The 21,509-nt window shown below is 45.2% G+C and overlaps 2 protein-coding genes across 8 annotated transcripts in view; one reads left to right on the top strand and one right to left on the bottom strand.

Annotated features, from left to right (window-relative positions):
• LOC120518819 (ena/VASP-like protein) overlaps nucleotides 1-8,681 on the top strand; it is a 146,373-nt gene extending 137,692 nt beyond the window's left edge. For 4 of the 6 annotated variants that reach the window (XM_039741807.1, XM_039741808.1, XM_039741804.1 and 1 more), the window contains exons 7-14: nucleotides 4,636-4,889; nucleotides 5,049-5,161; nucleotides 5,256-5,316; nucleotides 5,400-5,460; nucleotides 5,664-5,721; nucleotides 6,181-6,247; nucleotides 6,342-6,399; nucleotides 8,001-8,681. In XM_039741807.1, the coding sequence (XP_039597741.1) occupies nucleotides 4,636-4,889; nucleotides 5,049-5,161; nucleotides 5,256-5,316; nucleotides 5,400-5,460; nucleotides 5,664-5,721; nucleotides 6,181-6,247; nucleotides 6,342-6,399; nucleotides 8,001-8,038 (710 nt within the window). In that variant the 3' untranslated portion in view covers nucleotides 8,039-8,681. The remainder of the gene's footprint in view (nucleotides 1-4,635; nucleotides 4,890-5,048; nucleotides 5,162-5,255; nucleotides 5,317-5,399; nucleotides 5,461-5,663; nucleotides 5,722-6,180; nucleotides 6,248-6,341; nucleotides 6,400-8,000) is intronic. The other 2 variants (XM_039741805.1, XM_039741809.1) reach the window with 2 other exon arrangements.
• degs2 (delta(4)-desaturase, sphingolipid 2) overlaps nucleotides 1-21,509 on the bottom strand; it is a 39,020-nt gene that overhangs the window by 4,380 nt on the left and 13,131 nt on the right. The window contains exons 2-3 of one of the 2 annotated variants that reach the window (XR_005631306.1): nucleotides 13,748-14,490; nucleotides 13,013-13,206 (exon numbers count right to left, since the gene is read on the bottom strand). Coding sequence is in view for 1 of the 2 variants with exons in the window: in XM_039741810.1 (XP_039597744.1) it covers nucleotides 13,063-13,206; nucleotides 13,748-14,490 (887 nt within the window). In the remaining variant the exon portion in view is untranslated. Of the gene's footprint in view, nucleotides 1-8,492; nucleotides 13,207-13,747; nucleotides 14,491-21,509 lie in introns of those variants that run through there. The other variant, XM_039741810.1, reaches the window with a different exon arrangement.

Below are 21,509 nucleotides of genomic sequence, written 5' to 3'. Positions count from 1 at the left end.
TCCTCACTCGAACCAGAAGCAGCGAGCACATCACACCCATCCTGCTCTGTCTTCACTGGCTCCCCGTGTCTTACAGAATCGAATATAAAATCCTACTAATAACCTACAAAGCCTTAAATAACCTTGCGCTAAACTACATCAGTGACCTAATCCATCACTATGTGCCTGCCCGCCCACTAAGGTCCTCCGATTCTGGTAATCTTGTTGTGCCCCCCACTAATCTACACTCCATAGGTGACAGCAGGGCCTTCAGCTGTATAGCGTCCAGACTCTGGAATGACCTGTCGAAATTAATCAGGTCAGCTGACTCCATGAATTCTTTTAAAAAACAACTCAAAACTCATCTGTTCAGGAAGGTGTTTAACTCTACTTGACTTTATTACCCTTCTCTCAGTTTACCTCTCAGTCGAGATGCTCATGTAACCTGTGTGTGTGTATGAGACCATCAATTATGGTGACTGTTAGGCTTTTCTCTGAATTTACTGTCTTAATCTTCTTTATTTATTTGATTTGTACAATGCTATATACTGTAGACCCTGTCATTCTTTCTTATATTCTGTAAGTGCCTTGAGCTTGGGAAAGGCGCTATATAAATAAAATGTATTATTATTATTAAATGTTCCAAAATCACTCTGCAAAGGGTTCTGTGTGTGTGTGCACACATACTGTGTATATATGTGTGTGTGTGTGTATATAAATATTTCTCTCTATTATAAAAGGAAATCCTGGGACGAGACTTTCTTGGAGATAATTTCAGGTCCCGCGAGACAAGAAAAAGCCAAGTTAAACCCGCTGTGATTCAGTGTTCTATGACAGTCAAAAGTGAAAACTTCTAAGAGAGTGAAGACTTTTTAAAGGCACTGTAGACTGTATAGTATTGAGACAATTTGTACAGGTGGCATTGGGTCAGATGGGCAGAGGGGGATGCACAAAAAAATGGTTCCATTAGGTTTGTATTTTCAAAAGAGGGGCCAACACTCACAACTGAAGAGCCCCTCCAAGTGGTAGTATGAGTTGATGAGGGCTGCACATCTAAATTGTGCTCCAGAAGTGGTTAATCAGATAACATTGAAATGAAGACACATTCACAGAAGACTGGATTAGTGTCATTAGAAGTCCCCTAAACTGCAAGAAGTTCCCACCTGGGGCATTGGGGCCCTGCTGCATATATTGGAGAGCAGACATATTGCATCCAGTAAGTGTGCCTGGCCCTGTAGTTGTGAATTACAGCTCAGTGATGTAGGAGTACTTGCAAACAGGAGGCTAAGGACACTCAAGAGCATTTGTGACCCTTGAAGATCTCATAGTAAACCAAGCTTGGAGTTTAAGAGCTGCTTTCTGCCAGTGGCTCATTAAATTTGGACAGGGTAGGTGAGCTGTGCACTGGATGGAGGGTAATGTGGGTGAGACATTCCCGCTGGGCCAGTTTTTTTTTGTTTTTTTTTGCATTTTCCCCCCCTGTGATCATCCCTCCCTTGTATACTTTGTATAACAAAAAGTTTGGACTTCAGGGCTTATTGTTCTGGGTAAGGGTGCTCCAAGTCACTACATATTGTGTATATGTGTGATAAGGTGACCCTATAATAGACACACTGTGTTCTCTAAAGTATAGGGTCCTCATTCCTTTTCACAGGAGGTTTCTAAATTTAGATTTAGATCTGCCTAACTCCAACTATCGGAGTGCCCCAGGACTATCTGGTAGGGTCAAAGTGTCCATTAACAGACTACTCTGACAGTAAATACCCACCCAAAAGTGCAGCAAATCAAAGTGAGTAGCAACTACACAATTTTCTACCTCGGCCAGTGCGGTGGTCTAACCATACTGCTTCATGTCAGCTTGTGTTCCGCTGCATGCAATATAATGTGGAAATGCTCTGTTGAACTTTAACTTACCTGCTTATTGTTTCACTCACATGTTGTCATGGTTACTAAATTGCATGAAGAGGTGCAGCTATAAAGCAGGATAAGCCATCAGAAAGGTCAATGCATTTCAATGAAAAGGCACACTAAGATTTTTATTGTGTAGTTGAAGGTTATGAGGGTGGCACAATATAGGCCAGGCACAGTATTTTTACAGTTGAGATTGGATAATTTGACATTATGAGACCAGAACTAGAGAAAGGACTTACTGCACCTGTGAAGGAGGGGCTAGAGAGAGGTGTCACTACAACTGAGGGCGGAGCCTCAGATGGATAAGGGTGAAACTGAAGTCAGGGAGTACTGCACCTGTGAGGGAGGAGCTAGACAGAGGTGTCTCTACAACTGAGGGCGGAGCTTCAGATGGACAAGTCAAGGAGTTCTGTAACTGTGAGGGTGGAGCTAGAGAGAGCAGTCACTGGACCTGTGAGGTGGGCGCTACGGAGTCGGGGTCACTGTAACTGAAGGCACAGCTGGAGGCCGAGGTCACATAACCTGAGAACAGAGACAGAGAGAAGAGTCACTGTCACTATGAGGGGGTAGCTAGGGAAGGGAGCCACTGAAACCTGGAGAGTGGGATAAGGAAGGTAGTCACTGTAACTAAGGACAGAGATGGGGGGTCACTTTAGCTAAAACAGAGCAAGTGTGAGGGATCACTTTAACAGTGTGGGTGTAGATACAAAGTGGGGGTCACTGTAACTGAGGGTGCAGCTGAGGGAGAGCTCACTGTAAACAGAGGACAGAGACAGATAGAAGAGTCACAGTAATTGGGAGGGTGTAGCTAGAGAGCTAGAGGTGAAGCTCAAGGAAGGAATCACTGTCACTGTGAGGGTGACGCTATATAGACCAGGTATTGTACCTATATAGTTAACATTGGTTAACCTGATGTTATGAGACCAGAACTAGAGAAAGGATTTACTGCATCTGTAAGGGAGGAGAGGGGATCGGGGGATCACTCTTAACTGTTAGGGCAGAGCATTCATTATGAGTGGTCACTGTAAGTGAGGGTGGATCTGGATATAAATAAGGATGACACTGAAGTGAGGGGGTACTGTAACTATGAGGGTGGCGCTAGAGAGATGTCACCATAACTGTGAGGTTGGAGCTACTGAGTTGGGTGGTCACTGTAACCTGAGAACAGAGATGGAGAGGAGCATCACTGTAACCGGGAGGGCAAGATAAGAAAGGTAGTCACTGTAACTTAAGGGACAGAGAGGGGTCACTGTAACTGAGGACAAAGTTGGGGGGATCACTATAACTGGGAGAGTGAAATAAGGGAGAAGGTTCACTTTAGCTAAGAATGGAGCAAGTGAGAGGGATCACTTTACCAGTGTGGGTGTAGCAGTAACTGAGGGTGCAGCTGAGAGAGAGGTCACTGTAACCAGAAGACAGAAAGAGAGAAGGGTCACCATAACTGGGAAGAAGAGGTAAGCAAGAAGGGTCACTGTAACTGAGAATGAAGACAGAGGGAAGGGTTGGTGTAACTGGGAGGGTAATGCTAAAGAAGAGGGATTGCTGTAACTGGTAGGATGAGATAAGGGAAATGATTCTTTATAGTTGAGGACAGAGTGGCCACACTTTAACTGTCCTGGTGCCAGAGAGCAGGGTCTCTGTATCCGAGGCTGCATATGAAGAGAGAGTTCATTGTAACTAGGAGGGTGGAATAAGAAAGAGGGGTAACTGTAAATGAGGACAGAGACAGAAGAAAGGGTCACTGTAACCGTGAGGCTGTAGCTACAGCGTGGGCTCACTGTGACTGAAGCCGCAGTTTGAGATAAATAAGGATGAAGCTGAAGTAAGGGGTCTCTGTTACTATGAGGGTGAAGCTAAAAAGAGTGGTCACTATACCTGAGAGGTTGAGATTAAGGAGCCAGTGCAGTACATCTAAGGACGGAATGAGTCAGAGTGATCACTTTAACTGTGAGGGTGGAACTAGAGAGTGGGAGTCATTATCACCAGAGGACAGTAACAGAGAGAGGGGTCACTGTAACTGGGAGGGTGGGCTAAGGTAGAGACATCACTAAGTGAGGGTACAGCTAAAGAGTGGGGTTGCTGTAACCTGAAGACAGAGAGAGAGAGATAGAAGAATTATTGTAACTGGGGGAAGTCAATGGAACAGAGAGACCAGGATAAAGAAGGGGGTCACTGTAACTGAGGGCACAACTAGAGAGTGGTTGTTGTAACCTGAACACATAGATAGAGAGAAGTTACTGTAACTGGGAGGGTGTAGCAAGATGGGGTAATGAATGTAACTGAGGCCAGGGCTGGCATGAGAGATCACCCTAACTGGAAGAGCATAGCTGGATAAAGAGAAGTCTCAGTGGCCATAAGGATGGAGCAAGAGAAAGATTACCAGAGTAGTGGGCATTGCTTAGCAGTAGAATGGGGGTTGGCACATAAATTAGGGGACACTGTGACAGAGCTGAGATTGGATTAAGAAGTCTATGAGGGTTGTGGAATAGAGAGGGTTAGATGGAGTAACTGACCAAGCAAGGGTTGAGTCTACTTGTACACAGCAGTACAGTATGGGCTGGATGTAAACATTAAATGGTGTGAAGATTGGTAAATCTCGGGATTGGCATTGGCAGTGTGTGTGAAGCTAACATGGGTGCAGTATTAGGATTTGCATTGGGTAACAGAGGGTGTGTTAAGCACAAGCAGTGTTAAGCTTCTTCTGATTCCACTGTTATTTGAGTTAAACTTGTGTTTCTTGTGCAGGTCCCCCTCTCCCAGCCGGTCACCCGTCACTCACTCCTGTGGCTTCATTAGCACCACCGACTCCAATACCTCCTTCAAGTGGAGGTCCTCCACCTCCTCCGCCACCTCCTGGCCCACCGCCACCTTCTGCTGGTGCCCCACCTCCTCCCCCTCCACTGCCGGCTGGTGGAGGATCAACAAGCACGGGTGATGAGAGTCCAGGGTCAGGACTAGCGGCTGCCTTGGCAGGAGCCAAACTTCGCAAAGTTCAGAGGGTGCGTGACATCTCCTTTTCTCTCTCTCTCTCTCTCCCTCTCTTTCTCTCCACATCTCATGGCCCCTGCCTTTAGAGTGCAGGGTGTCACCCTAGAGAAATATTTCAAATATTGGGTTTTCTAGACTGTGAAATCATGCCCCTTGTACTTTTCCTATAGTCTGAAGATGGTTCGGGGGGCACCAGTCCAGGTGGGGCAGCAAAGAACGAAGCCAACCGCACGAGCGGAGGTGGGGGCCTGATGCAAGAAATGAATGCTCTGCTCGCACGAAGGTCAGCAGGGAAGGTGGAAGTGCTCCGTTTTAGAAAGCAAACTGGAATGTTTGACAAATACCCACATAATACTTTCACTCTTTCTCTTTCCTAGAAGGAAGGCGGCGACACAAACAGAAAAGCCAAATGAGAAGAAAGAGGAAGAGCTGCAAACTGTGAGTGTCCCACAGCCCTCTGAAAACTGAAGTGTCTCTGAAGGCTGTCTTTTGCACTGACTATTAGTGTTGCCTTTTTATAGGATGATCCCAGCCCCTCTCCATCACCTGTGACCCGAGGGCCCAGTCAGCAGAACTCAACAGGTGAGGACTCCAACAAGTGCCAGGCTACCAGACCCACTGCCCCCATCGTATACACACCACCCACCCCATGTGGCTTTATTCACCTTGTATAACAAAACCATTTTGAACTAATAGGACACGAGTTCCCCCACATTACATTTCAACAGTAGTACAAGATGGATGCTTTCTTATTCTGCTACTGAACCAGTTGTCATTCTTGATAGATCCTCTCAAGAAGCCATGGGATAGAGCAAGTTCTACAGATAAGGCACTAGTATCAAGGTAAGCCACCACCAGGGGAGAATTGTGCTGTGAAGGAAGAGACAGAACGCATTCATCATCTTGACCAGCAGATGGCAGTGTGTTCAGCCTTCATTGTGAACAGATCTTGGGTAGAGATGCTGAACGGGTGCAAGAGGTTCACAATTAAAGTGGCGCTGGGGATTTAGAGCATTTCAAAGCAACTTCATTTGTCATCACCGACATTACACCTTCACAAGTCTAACATGTTTCTATCTTAGCTTCACCTTGAAGCTCCTTCAGTAACCTCCCTTTATATTTAAATCTTCTACTGTCTGCAATTGTTTCCTTAAAATAAGTTACCTGTGTCAGTGTCCTCCTGATTATAAAGAATCAGGTCCAGATAGCATTGTGTCTTCACTTTTATCAGTCGTCCTCATGAGTGCTGTGCCGAGGTGTATGCGCACTGATGTAACTGGGGTCCATGTTGTGTCTCTGTAGGGTCAAGTCGGGGGCTGGCAGTAATGACCTGGGCTCTGACACCTTAGATTTTGACAGAATGAAACAGGTGAGGCATTGAATTGCTTTGTGTTGGCGTGGAGCTCAGCCAGTGCTGAGTTTATTTTAATGCTGAGGCTTTCGTTCTCCCTTTGTGTCTTCAGGAAATTCTGGAAGAAGTGGTGCGTGAGCTGCACAAGGTGAAGGGAGAGATAATTGATGGTAAGATCAATGAGTGTTTTGTGTGTTCTCAGGATTCACAGGGCGTGGGGGATTTGGGGGAGTGTACATTGAGCTGATGTCCACTGGTGGGCATCCTCAACACAACATCAGCTTGTAGTCATTGTGCACTGTGGGGACCAGTGTGAGTCAATATCTGGCAATGGATATAGGAACAATAGTGATAACCAGTCAGAGTGGGGACCCCAAATTGGAAGTGTCATTGTTCACTTGGGAGTGTAAATTCCATCCATTCCAGAAAGGAGCATGGCGACCACTAGCGAGTTTGTGGACCACAGTAACTCTGCAAAGCAAAGGCCACACTTTCCACTAGGGAGTAACCATGAGCCAGCGCCCAGTATGGAGTGTGGGAACCACAAGTGCCTCTGAATGGTTGTCCACTTAGGAGTGTGTGGGCCACATTAATTTTGAGTCATTGACCACTAGGCAGTGTTAGGACCACAGTCACTGTGAGACAGAGTCCAAGGAAGTGTGGGGAACACAAGCATTGAGAACAAATATGGAGTGGAGAGTGTGTGGACCACAGTAACTGTAAACCATTGTCCTCTTGGAAGAGTGTGTACCTCATTTACCGGGAGTTATTAACTAATAGTGAGTATAAGGACCACAGTGGCAGTGAGACAGTGTCCAGTAGAAGTCTGGGGGTTAACAATAACTATAGAGTACAACCAGTAGAAAGTGTGGGGACTACACTCTTAAAAATAAAGGTGGAAAAAATGGCTGATCAGAGTGATGCCATAGGGGACCCGTTTGTGGTTCCCAAAAGAACCGTCCACATGAAGGTTCCAGAAAGAACTTTAGGTTTACTTAGATCTGTAACAGGTTCCATAAATACAGGTAATCTGAAATTGATGATAAAAGATAAGGGAAATATTAGTGGGCTCATAGTCTTTAAAAGATTCTTGCTGCATATATATCATAAGCTGAGCTCAGGTGTTCTTGATTTGTTAGCATCCTCCTAAGTAGCCTCCAAATTTGAACCATTTTGTTTTTTAATTCACTTATTAGGAACATTTTCAACTTTTTCATATGTAAAGATCCATTCTGAGATGGAAAGGGTACTTTGCCAAGCAAAAGTTCAACAACAAACCTCACAACCCAATAAAGAGCCATTAAAGAACCATCATTTTTAAGAGTGTACAGTAACTGTGAGTCATTGCCAACCTGGGTCTTTTCACTTGGGTGTGTGAGCACCACCATCATCATAAGCCGCTGCCCACCTGGGAGGACCCTAGTTTAGAGGTCAAGCCACTGCATGCTGTCATGCACAGTCTCCTTATGGTGAGTGGCTTTGGTGACACCACTCATTTCATACAGTGCCTGGTGGTCCATCACATCTGAGAGGGAGACACGGTGTTCCAAGTGGAGTAACTGGGAGGGTGGAGGTTGGATATGACCCACCAACTCCCTAACCCTCTTATTTTCTGTACTACTTTTTCCTCCAACACCTCACCACATGCCTTGGAACCTGCAGCTCCACAAAAGAAGGGTCCACATCTCCATTAGTCTTCCAAAGGCCTTTCCTGCCCACCTCCCTTTGACATTATTGTTTCTCTCTTTTTTTTGTTTGTTTTGTTTTACAGCCATTAGACAAGAACTGAGTCGGATCAGCACGACATAACGTGGGGTGGGGGGGCAGCACGTCCCAGGAGGAGAGGACCGTGAGGGTCACCTGCACTGATTGTCTATGTCCAGAGACCAGAGCCAACCTGCAGCTCAAAGCTTTCAGTCTGTATTCTGTTCAAGTCTTAAGTTTTCAAGAACACACATTTTCTAGATTTTTCCGTTTAAGAAGTTGCACACCATTTTATGTCAGCCTTTTATATTTTATATTGGCATATATATACAGTATATATATATATACTTTTTTTTTGGTTCTGGAACTAAATGCAAGCACATCACCATGGATTGCTTTTTAGTTGCGGGGCATCAGCAGCGTTTTTACCTTGAGATTTGTTTTTTAATTATTATTTTTTTATGTTTTTCTTTTTTTTTTGCCAACACAGAAGTATGAGATTATTGACAAAACCATTATGACCCTGAATTAGTTGTGGAAGATTAGAATTCTGTTTATATTGCAACCTTATCAATGATACATCTGAACACACAAGTATTTGTGATCTTGTTGATAATAAAATGTCTGTTGGCTGCGAGGTCCGCTTGTATTCATTTAGTTTTCCCCTTGATTTTTAAAAGTGGCTTCCAGTTGACACACACTTTCCTGTTGAATCCCCATTTTAATAAAGCTGTGAACCATGTGAAAAGCGAACAAGAGGCTCTTATTTGATGTGTGAGTGTCATATGTCGCTCCTACATGGCGTTGCGTTCCAACAATGAAGCTGTGGGGCTTTACACAAGAAGACGTTCGTGGACCCTTTGTGGTTACCTGCAGTAATCCCTCATAAAACCTAATCACGAAAATCGGAAAATACAATCTTCTTAAACTAACGACACAAACAATTGCGGCTTCTGAACACATCGTTTAAACATTCACAGGCCAGGGTGAAAAAAGCAGGTGACCTTCAAGGTCAACGACTTCTCCAAATTGGAGTTGAGCGTTCAGTCAATGAGAGGAGGTTGACGGTGTAGGGTGGAGGTTCAGTGCCATACAAAAAAGCTCAAAGTTTGGTTACCGACAGAATCAGTGCTCCTCCTCTCAAGAACGGAACATCAAGCAAAATACTCTTAGAAGATATATTAGAGACTTGCATTAGAGACTTCTAAAGACCTGGGTTCTGCACAGTCCACCATTAGACAAGTTGTTTGCAAATGGAGGGTACTCTGCACTGTTCCTGCTGTCCCTGGAAGTTGCTGTCCTACAAAGATCATGACAAGAACCCAGCATGCAAAGCAAATGACGAGCAGACATCTCCTGAACTTCCCAAAGCCTCTGCTCACGTATATACAACATAAGAAAAACACAGAACAGTAATGGTGTTCAGGGAAGGACACCACAAAGGAAACCACTGCTCCATAGAAGAGACATTGCTGCAGATTTAAAGTTAGCAGAAGACCACGGAGTGTTCTGCACAACACTGTGAACAGATGAGACAAAACCCTCTGAGAGAACTGCATGTTGTATGTTTGGTGGAGGACCAGCACATCTCGCCAATACCAAAAGCTATTCCAATGTTCTTATGTTTTCATGGATGAATTATATGGATAGGATTAGTGAGCTGGGCCTATATGACCTGTTCTTGTCAAAATGTTTATGGATGTTTTAGAACCTCATCTCGTCGGTGAAGGACAATGGAGGAAGCATCATGGTGTGATGCTGCTTTGTTGCCTTAGGGTTTGGACAGCTTACTTTCCAAAGAAAGAAATAATGAAGTCAAAATTGTATCAAGAAATTCTATAAGAGAATGTCAGAGCAGCCTTGTTGTCAGTCACCTGATTCTGTTGGGTGATCCAATAAGACAATGACCTGGAACACCCAAGAATGGATTGAAACAAAAGGAAAATGTGTGTTCTGGAATGAAGTTAGAGTCCAGCCCTCACCCCAAATGAGAAGCTGTGGCATGTGGCAAAGAGGGCTGCTCACGCAAGGAATATTAAGGAACAGATTTGTAATGTACAATGGTCTCCGATTCCTCCTACCCATAGTCCAAGACTGATGAGCAGCTGCAGGTAATGTTTGGTGAGGAGTACTGGGACTCAAAGAGGTTCTAGCAGTTACTAAAACAGCCTGGACTGTGAATGTTGAAACAACGTGTTCAGTATTGACAGAAAGTGTGTTACTAGTTCATGCAGATGTTGTTTGCCTATGACCGTGACTTAGTTAAACATTAGACCACACTTTGATGAGTAAGTCATTTCAAAAGGTTCACGGGCTTATAAATGAAATTGTGCCATATTCAGTGCAATCGCCCCACCATATCAGGCACAAAGTTTTTACATCACAGCTTACTCTGCTTGCCCATAATTCAGTAACTTTGACTGAAATCTGTGCTGGAGGTGCCCACTGTTGGCAACATCCTGTGCCTTTTCAGGTAAGTGAAGACCGCTTCACCCTCTCAGAAACAGCCATGGCCTGCTCTGTGAGACCGTGACACAGGGTGGGCTCTGCTGTGCCTTCACTTGGGGGCACATGGAGTAACTTCGGCCTGCTGGGTAAGTATGCTTCAGTTTCTGTCTGTTCCTGTGAAGGCCCATCTGCTTTTGGTGAACCTCCACACTTTATGTGCCAGTGGCAGCCACTATCTGCTGTGTATAAATCCGTGACACCCAATGTACTTTATAGGTCTTCTCCCTAGTATCAGATGGAGCCAGTTGAAATGGCTCGAGCATCTGTGCCTTCTGGACGCCTCTGTGGAGGTGTTTCAGGCATGCATGTCCAACCAGAAGGAGATATTGGGGGCAGACCCAGGGCATAATGGAGAGAGAAAATAATTCCCAGCTGACCTAGGACTGCCTCATTATTCCTTCAGAGCAGTTGGGAGGAGGTGGTGAGGAAACAAAACATCTGGGTGTCTTTGTTTAGACTGCCACCCTGTGACTCGAACCCAAATAGAAAATGGATGTATGGATGGATGCTCTTTATGTACCTCCATCAAGCCCATGACTCCCCAGTGCACATCTAAGTCCTAGTGTCCTCCTACTTGGATATACCCACTGTCTGCTCTCCATGTGTGTGTCACTTTCTGAATTTCCCTCCTTCCCCTTTCTTTAGATGAAGCTGAGGTCCCCTGAAGTAGCTGGGAATGCCCTCTGTCTGCTGCTGTTGCTCAGTATCTTCTTTCAGTGGATCCTACTTAATCCAATGACAGGTCCATGCGATATCGGCATCTGTACTGCAAGTAACCAACTCCATGTCATTTCATCACAGTGCCATGTTACATTTGCCAGTTCAGCCAGCCTGTTTGCCTTTGGGATGTGGGAGGTAAACTCACACAAACACGATAAACCCGTGTGTGGTGGGTGGGCAGAGATTGAACCATTTAGGATGCTGGAGCTGTGAAGCAGCAGAGCTAACTGCAAAGCCACCACACTGTCCATGAATCATCCAAAGCATCTCTGTGAACCTGAAACACCCCCTGTCAGGTGTGCACGAGCTGCGCGTCCTGCCACTCCCCATTGCGAGATGCCCGTACTTGAGGCTCTAACACTTCCCAGGAGGCCACAGTTCCATCTTCTCAGCTGCCGTGTTAACACCTCAGCCTCTCTCGAACGCTCTGAACATCTGTGGGGACTGAAAGGTGCTGTTTGACTGTAAACACCTTTGTTATTATCAGTCATAGAATACACTTGTGCCCCTGAGATCTCTCAGTGTGGACCCGCTTGTGTGCCATGACTTGTGCTGCCACTCCCTACTGCGATTGTACACCCAACTCAACTGAATCAATCAGCGCCCAGTATGGGGGACACCAGAAATCAGATGGCATGGCAAGAACTTCATGAGTGACTTTCCCCCAGATACCTGAGTGTGTCTCCTGTTTAAATACCGTGTCCCCAGATGGCTCACTGAATGATCTCCATGAATGGTGTGACCCCTTGATGCCTCATTAAGTGCCCCCAGATGCTCTGTTTTGATTGATGTGCCCTGTGAGTGCCTCATCTGAGTGGTGCCTCTTCGGATCTCAAGCAATGCTACAGACACTTTGCTAGATGAATTGAGAGACAAATGGGTGTCTTTTAAGAGACAAATGGGTGTCTTTTAAGAGTGGTGGGCATGCAGAGGCCTTGCTAGATGCACCACACGTGGGCTGTGTCTTTAGATGGGTGCTGTACTTGTACATACTTAACTAGATGCCCAGTATGAGTGGTCACAACCACTAGATATGTCTCTAAATGGCCCATACGTCTGACATACCAAACCACAGCCATTGCAGCAGGGGCTCCCTGTGATGCGTTGCTAGAGCTGGTTCTGCAAATGCTTTGGAAGTTGCCCATTATGAGTGGTCTGAATCACCAGATATGTCTAAATACTCCGGCTATCAGACATAGCACTACACAGCCATTGCAGGAGGAGCGCCCTGCAGTGCCTTGCTACAGCTGGTTCCGCAGATGCTTTAGCAGGTGCCAGTCATGACTAATATAAGTCCTCCTCAGTGTCTCACTGAACACCCATTAACCATTGCCAGGCCCCACCTTGTTAGATGCTACACACTCATTAGGAGCGACGTGCCTCTGCCCCAGACACATTATCAGATGCCCCATTGAAATGCGGTGCTCACAGATGCTTCACTAGATGCTCTTCATTGGTGTGGTACCCACTGGCATGTTGGCTAGATGTGTTGAACACTCATTGTAAGCTTGTACGCTACATGCCTATTAGGAGTAGGTGTACCCACTTAGCAGAGCTGAGGCATATTTGTGATTTTGGACCACTGAAGAATCACTGGCTGCTAGGATTTACTCAAACCTGGAAAAAAAAGGAATGGCATTTCAAGGAGTGATGAATTCTTCTAAATGAAAGAAGTGACCAAAAAGGCCCATCAGATGTGTGAATGGAACAGAAATGTGGTACCAGTTTTGGGCGTCTAGCCTTTGGGTAAGTTGAAGTTTCAACCAGTTACTAGTCATTTCTTACACAATCCTTCTTTCTTGCCTGCCTGCTGCTTCCACAATGTGCCCAATGGCAGACCACCTCACGTACCTAGATAGTGCGATGCCCTGCTTCTAAGGCAGGGTGCAGTTGGGCAAAAGTCAGTCCTGCGTAACCAGTCGGCAGTGCCGCTTCACCCGGGCGTATGGCCCAATGGAGTCATCAAACACAAAATCCCATAAGACGTGGACCCAGGAGGTGTGCTGGGGTAGGTGGTCGTAGAACTCGGCGGCAATCTTCTTGACCTGCCGGGGCGAATAAGTCATCAGTCAGTAAATATCCAACAATAAAACATCTTCACCTGCTACCTCCTCATCTCTGCCGAGTCCAAGGGTCACTGGCCTGTCACTTGGTTGCCAAGGCAACGAGATAAGGCACAAGAAAGCCCTGCCATTCCCTCTTTTGTGCATTGCTGACCTACAATTGTGACAATATTTACTGCCTTATCCAATTTCCCATTGACCTTAAAGTCATGAGAAATATTAGATCACAATTCTCAAAACGTATTCATCTAGTGTTTCAAAACCTGCTCTTTCGCTGTGGAGGGTCCCGGTTTGGGGGTTTGAGCATTAGTCTATATAACACTTAAACTCACACTGGGCCAAATGAAAGGACACACAGGTTGCCCTAACCAGAAGTTGAACTGTTAAAAGCGGAAAGCCCACCCTGATGGGATATGCAATACACCAATTTCTACCGGAGTCAGTGGCTCATTATGTCACACTACGACAGTTCCCTCTTCAACACTTGCCCACCTTGCCACCATCAGTTGTCTCATCTACTCACCTCTGGTAGCTTGCTGCCTGGGATGCTAGGGAAATCGTGGTGCTCCATGTGATAGCCCACGTTGAACGTGAGAAGGTTCAGCACCCCGTAGTACGAATAGGTCTCGTGGCCCTTCAGAAACATGTAATGCTCTGCGATGAAGTGGCCAGAAATAGGATGGAGTCCCATGCAGAGAATGGAACCCGCTACCAGGTAGACCATGGCCTTCAGACCACACAGGTAATATATGAGCAGGTCAGCAGCAAACTGCACAGCAGCATTCAGAATTTCTAGTCTGGTCACCGGCTTGGGGTTGACGTACAGCGGCCTCAGAGCGTAGAAGAGGGGCTGTAGAAACAGCCAAAGGAGCTTGCGGAGCGGGCTGCAGAAAAACCAGCCTTCTAAATCAGTAGGGATGTCCACATCCAGACCGTGGCCTCCTAGGTAGCGGTGATGGTCTATGTGGTACTTCTTGAAGGAGGCAGAGTAAGGCATGCCAATGGGCAGGTTGGCAAACATTGCAAACCAGCGGTTCCAGCGGGCATGCTTGTTGCCGAAGGCCACGTTGTGGGAGATGTCATGGATTGCCAGGGTCAGAGAGTGGTTGATGCAGCCACCGAAGGTGTAAGCCCAGAAGATCACCCATTTCCAGGAGAGCGTCCTCACCAAGTAGCAGGCCAGCAGCTGCGTGAGCACCATAGCTGAGACGATCCACTTTAGCTGGGGATCTGCTCCCATGAGCGCCTTGATCTGTGGGTACTTAGCTGAGGAGAGAAACAATGGGGGTCAGTCGGAAGTATCCTGAATGATGTGTCCTGGAGCGATGGAAACACCTGCTAGTCACACACCAGTACATTCCTGCCCGTATCACAGCAGACTTCACTCAGGCTCATTATTGTCACGTGTACAGAGTACCATGAAATTCTTACTTGCGTGTATTCATCAACACAATTAGGGGTTAAAACTTCCTTACCTCAAAACTCATGTCTTCCTTACGTGAAAAATCTTGTCAGCGTAATTGATTTGACGTGTGGAGCTGGTGGACCAACACAGTGTCAAACATAACCTAAAGACAGGCTTAACCCTCACTTAGACCACCAGTCACTTCCACACGTTCTGTCACCTCCTTCCACCAGCTACAGGCTGGGTGAGGGGCAACTTGACCTTCCTTTTGTGATAATCACATGATTCTGAGTTGGGTGCGGGATTTTGGGGGTCACCCTCTGTTATCCAGCTGCCTGAAGCACTTAGTCCAGGGGTCTGCAAAGTCAGTCATAGAAGGCAGTAGTGGCTGCAGGTTTCTGTTCCAACCCAGTTTCTTACTGAGAAGTCAATTATTGATGTTGAAGCTCTCAATAGTCAAACCACACCTTTATGCTTCACTTTAGTGGTCTCACTTGTTGAAGTTCCCCACCCTTAATATCTTATTCCAGTCTTAAACAGCTGCATTTACTGTTTTTAATTGCTCCATATTAGCAATAGGACCCAAACGACAAAGGACGCAGCAGTTCTCAGTCTGATTTGTTTCCAGGTGCACCTGTGGGCATTCATCGTGAACTATCTGGGTTAATGGAATATTTGGAAGGAAGCTGAAGAGAACTTGTGCAGAACTGAGAATTACTCCCTGAGAATGATATGACATTTCAGAATAAAAAACCACAAGCAAGCCAGAAAATTACATTAAGATCTGTTTTTTGCCAAGAACTTTTTCTTCATTAAGCAATCAGGGTGGAACAAAAACCTGCCGGACCGACTTTGCTGACCCTTGAGTTAGCCTACCATGTAGAAATGACCAGAGCGCCCTCTCTTGACTGGGCACCCTTCTGGCGCTCTTTCTTTCCAACAAGCAGCTCACCACAAAGCCCATGGCAGGAACCAGTTGGGGTGATGAAAGCACATGTGAATGCCACTCTTCCATTTTCGTGACGGGGGGGTCAAAGGGGGCAACAGCATATCCAAATACTACTGAACTTGAGGAAGGAGCCGACCCTTGATGAGACGACACCACAATATACTGAACACACACATGCTCCTCCACACTGGATAAACTTACATGATGGCACATCTGAAAATGCTGGGATAATACCTGAAAATAGAACCATGGACCAAGAATGTGAAAGCAAGATTGTCGTTACCCGTGAGAGAAATGTACACAAGTGCAGAAGTACAATCACTGAACGTAAAGAGCAACATTACTTATTAAAGTAGTAAGCAGTGAGACCACCTTACTCGCTCTTCAATGGTCAGTAGGATGTTTGGGGGGTGCAATTGGGCACCAGAAGAACAAGGATAAACATTTTGAACATTAACACAAAAATTCAAGCATGGCCCAGATGACATAAATGTGTCACGTCCCAGCCTGGCTGTGTTCCCTTGCTAATATTTATCATCCTTTCCTGTGTTTTCTTTGTTTATTTCAATGTATTATTTTTCATGCCTTTATTATATTTTTGTAACCATTGCTCTATTTAATTATTGTTTACTGCCTGTGCATTACAGGTTCTCTTGTGCTCTTTGGGTTTTGTGGGTGGAACTCCCCCCCAGGAGGCGGGGCCACCATGACATCACAGGACAAGGACTGCCCACGGCCTATATGTATATTGTGAGGCCGGGGAGGGAGCAGACCCTTCATTGGTTCACTGACTGTCATTTGGCGAGTGCTTTTCAGAGTGCTCATTGTTTTGCGGGTCTTCTGATGTATTTGCTTCTGTCTGTGGTTCTTATCTCCGGATTTCATATTGGAATTTGTTTGATCTTCTTCTTTCGGCTGCTCCTGTTAGGGGTTGCCATAGCAGATCATTCTTTTTCATATCTTCCTGTCCTTGTCATCTTGCTCTGTTACACCCATCACATCCATGTCCTCTCTCATCACATCCATAAACCTTCTCTTAGGCCTTCCTCTTTTCCTTTTACCCAGCAGCTCCATCTTTAACCTCCTTCTCCCAATATACCCAGCATCTCTCCTCTGCACATGTCCAAACAAATGCAATCTCGCCTCTCTGTCTTTGTCTCCAAACTGTCTAACCTGAGCTGACCTAAATTGCCTTTTTAGGCCAACCTTTCTTTGCCTCACTTTTGTCTTGTTTTGCCATTTTTGCTATTTCTGATCTTTAAATGTCAATTTGAAATGTCTCTCAAGGCAGAGGGTTTACAGTTCCTCAATTGTGGGTCGTTTTGATACATCCTGGACATTTAAGGTATTTTTAAACTTTGGGATCTTTTTTCTCCTTTCTGTGTCCTAGAGAGACCAGTATAGTTAGGGTTCAGGCTGCCTAGGGTGAGGCTTAGTTTTGACAGGTTAGGGTAGGCCCCGGCCTGGTTATTGGGTCTTTTTTGAGTCCTCAGACCCTTTTACTATTTTTCTGTTCACTCATTCATAAGAAGATGAAGGCCCATCCATACTGCATGCATCAGCCTCTGGTACTGTGGTACAATGTGCCATGGGGTCAGTGACAGATCAGCAAGGCGTGGGTTTTTAGTTTCTGCTTCTCAGATCTGCGAGTGTAGGTGTGCGCAGAAGAGAAGGATGGTCATGGAGCACTTACTAGGGGAATGGGCTGATTAAGTGTTGTAGAAGATTTTAGCATTCCATGACTTCATTTTATTTTTTAAGGGTGCTGCTATTTTCTGGTCACATGATTTGTTGCAACTGCTGTCTTACAAATGATCTCCCAGGAAAGCACAGCGCATGACACCATTGTCAAGTTCATTCCTAAATCAATCACGATTTTTAATATGTTTCTTACCCCATGTAGTTTATAGTGGTGACTACTAGAGAAAAAATGTTAATCTAAAGCTTTATGTAGAACAAAAGAAAAACATTTATGATATAAAAGAAGTCAATGGTGACCAGTGTTGTATGATAGCAAACTATGTGAACAACATAATGGAAAAAAGAAAAACAACTTTCACATAAGTTGTGTCGCATGATCCACATGTCCATTGTCCAGTTGTATGCTCAAGAAATGCAAAAGACAAAAAATTATTAATAGTTAGTCCTGGAAAAATCAATGCATAATGCAAAGAGGAAAGGCATTCCCATAATACCGTGCCTTTGAGGGGATCATCTGCCTCTCCACCCTCATTCCTTGGTCAAGAATCCTGTCTTCAATTTAAAAGCAGAGCATTACGGGAAATGCTTGTTCATGTTTACGTTGTCTGCTGATTTTTTTCCCCCCAAAAGTAACTTCTAATAATATTTTAGCAAGAAATATTTATAAATATTTTAAATAAGTAAATATCTATATATATAATTCACTAAGGCAAGACAACCATGGAAAGCACGCCGGAAGGGGAGTGGATTCACTAAGCCGCCGACAAGTGAGATGCCCATGGCGCACGCAGGAAGGAGCCACGCATACCAACTCTAAGACCATTGGATACGACGACAACTCACAGAGCCACGCCCACCAACTCGGACGCGACGACACAGGAAAAACGGCGTCATTTATGTTCGTCTGTCGTAGAGTCCACATGCGGCTCTGAGCTACGTTGACTGTTCATAGAGGCATGTTTCTCACGGAACTGAATCGCTATATGCAGCGTGTAAAACAGTTTGCGAGGGGTATCCCATGGGATCCTTAAAACAATCCTTTAAAACTGAGGTTAAAACACAATGAAGGAAGCAGTCTTTAAAAACCAATAAGCCCTGTGCCTCTGTTTCATTACCGTCTCACCTGCTTCACCAATGCAGGCCCTGCAACAGTCGAGACGCTCTGTCAGCAGCTGACCTTCTCTGTGCCTTCACACAGAGGCACCACACGATGCGGCAGGACTATCTAAGAGGAGGCATGTTTGTCACGGATGTAAATCGCTGTATGCAGCGTGTAAAAGAGTTTGTTTGTCGCGGAAGTGAATCGTTGTATGCAGTTCGCGAGGGGTATCCCATGGTCTTACAGTTGGTGGGCGAGTCTCTGTTAGTTGCTCTTGCGAGCGGGCACATGACCAGGCAGTGTGTGTGCTTCAAGAGCGTGGGTGGATGCGACAGCACCATCTAAGAAGATTCATATTTATCGCGGATGTAAATCACTGTATGCAGCGTGTAAAACACTGTATTGTATGTTGCCCTCTCCAGAGTTACAGCTTTTCATTCATTACAGTCGTACACACAATGAAGTAACCAGTATTTAAAAACCGAGTTTTCGGTTACGACGCACGACTGTTTTACATGCTACATACAGCAATTCGCATCCGCGACAAACATGCGACTTCTTAGATGCTCCTGCATTTTGTACACGCCGCCCTCCCACCTCGCTACTACCGTGGTCGGGTGTCTTGGTTGATTATATATAGAAAGGCAGCCAAAACCGCACAGAGCAATGAAAAGTCTACGTGAGTCACAGCTGCATCAGGACTGTGCACAGACGACAACGACTCGAGTGACGAGTTGGAGGTGGGCACATGAGCAGGCAGTGCATACTGGACGAGAAATCTGCAGTCTAGCATGACGGAGGGAGCGAGTGGACGTCCTTCTCTTCTCCTCTCCTCCCATTCCACCCTCCACGCCGGAGCGCCGCACAAATGATTGTGTGTTGGTTCGTTCCGTGCATTGTTACAATGTTGCTTTTATTGCTGATTTCTTACATTTCCGATTTTTCAAATGTTAGTTTTCTCCCTGTGCTTAAAAATCATTAAAAAACCGGCCTGATTATGTGGCGTATGGTACGCCGCGGGTTGGCTAGTTATAAATAAATATTATAAATATTTTAAATATTTTACATGTTTTGTGAACATTCGACTGGATAAGGAATGTGTGGATCATGCGACACGAGTAAACTGAGATTTGTTTTTTGTTGTTTCCATGGACGTTTTTCACATCGTCGGGTGTTGTACAGCCTTGGTTAATATTGGCTTCTGTTTTATCAATCTCTCATTCTGCATGAAAACATGTGATTAAAGATTTTTATCAGCCATCACTGCAAATTACATGGGTTACGTAACATTAAAAAAATGAATTTTTGGCTGTGATTTAGCCTTGTGATTTTTGATTAGCGCGTTGCACTTCACTTTGACTGTTCGGCGGTGAGCTTGGCTCGATTCAGTGACTACGTCTCACCTCCTGATCCTTTTCGTTGAAGTCATATGGCCTCCACTTGAGTCAGTGAAGCTGGAAGGACGCACCCCAAGGCTGCCTGCCACTGACCACCAACTCGGCCCCAGGGCTGATGGACACATTGGTAGACTTGCTAGCCTCTCAAGCCCTCTCTCCAAATGCAGGATAGGCAATGCTGTGTCCCTGGACGCTGGCAGCAGGTGGCACGCCATTCCTGATGGGAGCCTGGGGACCTGCCGGGCTCTTACTGATAATTAGAAGTGGGAAGTCATTAGGAGCAAAACATTTTTTTTTTTTTAAAGTAATTCTTTATATCCTTAGGGCAGTCAGTAGACTAACTAGGGTCATTAATTATTTTTCCAAGAGGACAGACAGATTAGTTTTGAATGAATTGTTGGCTTGGCTGGGCCTTAGTACTTTTCAAACTGGAATGACTTGCCCGGCTCTGAACAGACGTCGAATTTGCAAACCGAATGCGGTCGGAGGAGGAAGGTTCCACTTAATGGCCAGGAGGAAATTCAATTGGAAAGCTGCACTGAGGGTTACCCAAGCTGAAGGTACACTGAGGTGTTTGAAGATTTGATGGACTGTAATAAAACCCCACCACTATGCAGCCAGCTAATGGATTGCATTATCCACTTCAGATCCACATGAAGAATTGCTCTACAAGCTTTTGGTTCTGTAATGTAAATTGCCATGCACACTTAACTATAAACGACACCATATAAAGACAGATTGGGTGACTGATTATCGCAGACAAGACGCCACGTTGCCATGCCTATTGATTGCTGGAGAAGCCCATTTGTCATTGTTAGCGCTAGTGAACGGCTCTCTTGCTTGTCTTTGTTTCATGCAGAGCAGGCCCAATGAGGTTTCTGGATTGCTGGGAGGTGGTAGTGAACTCTGAGGGTGTCAGATGGCACCCCAAGGACCTGAAGCTGCAGGGCAGGGTGGGAGAGTCCCACTATAGCTCCATTTACTTTATCTTTGTTTTGTTTTTTTTTCTGTAGGGTGAATGTCTCTTATATTTTTTGTTTCACAAAATTGGGATTTTGGAGCAGAAGTTTGCCTTCCCCTAGCTAGCCAATCGCACTATCAGGGCATTAGATTATATATATTAGATTATATTAGATTTATACAACCACAACCTTTTTTGTCCCATAATAAGTACAACAGGCTCTACATACAGAAGACTCGAATCCTGAATAGAAGAATTTAAGATACAACAGCACCTAACCCTGCTTATTCAGGGTGTCCTTGCTTTTAGACCACAATTGAACTATGCAACAGATTAATGGGAGGCCATAGTGAACTCTGGCATATAGCAGGTGATCTAAAGAAGGACTGCCATTGCCACATATGTCTCGTCATTTATGAATTTACTCGAAACTGCCGGGGCTTTCTTTGTTTTTAGCTCTTTGCAACTTTAGAACATTAGAAAAGTTGTGATAAGAACGAGCCATTCAGTCCAATGAGTTTGTCCCTCCCAGTCATCAAGATTATCCAAAATAACATCAAGTTGAAATCTGTTGGTCCCTAAAGTCCTGCTCTCCATGACATTACTTGGTAACTTACTCCATGTGTCTGTGGTTCTTTGCATGAAGTAAAATTTTCTACAAAATATGCCCTTAACAAGTTTCCAACGGTGTTCCCGTTGAGATATTTAGTTTTGTATTAATTCCTTTCATAAGTTTAAACACATCAATCATGTCACCTCTTAGTCAAACTGCA

Source organism: Polypterus senegalus, chromosome 18, assembly GCF_016835505.1.
Source record: "Polypterus senegalus isolate Bchr_013 chromosome 18, ASM1683550v1, whole genome shotgun sequence".
Classification (NCBI taxonomy): domain Eukaryota; kingdom Metazoa; phylum Chordata; class Cladistia; order Polypteriformes; family Polypteridae; genus Polypterus; species Polypterus senegalus.
This window is presented reverse-complemented; position numbering and strand designations above follow the sequence as displayed.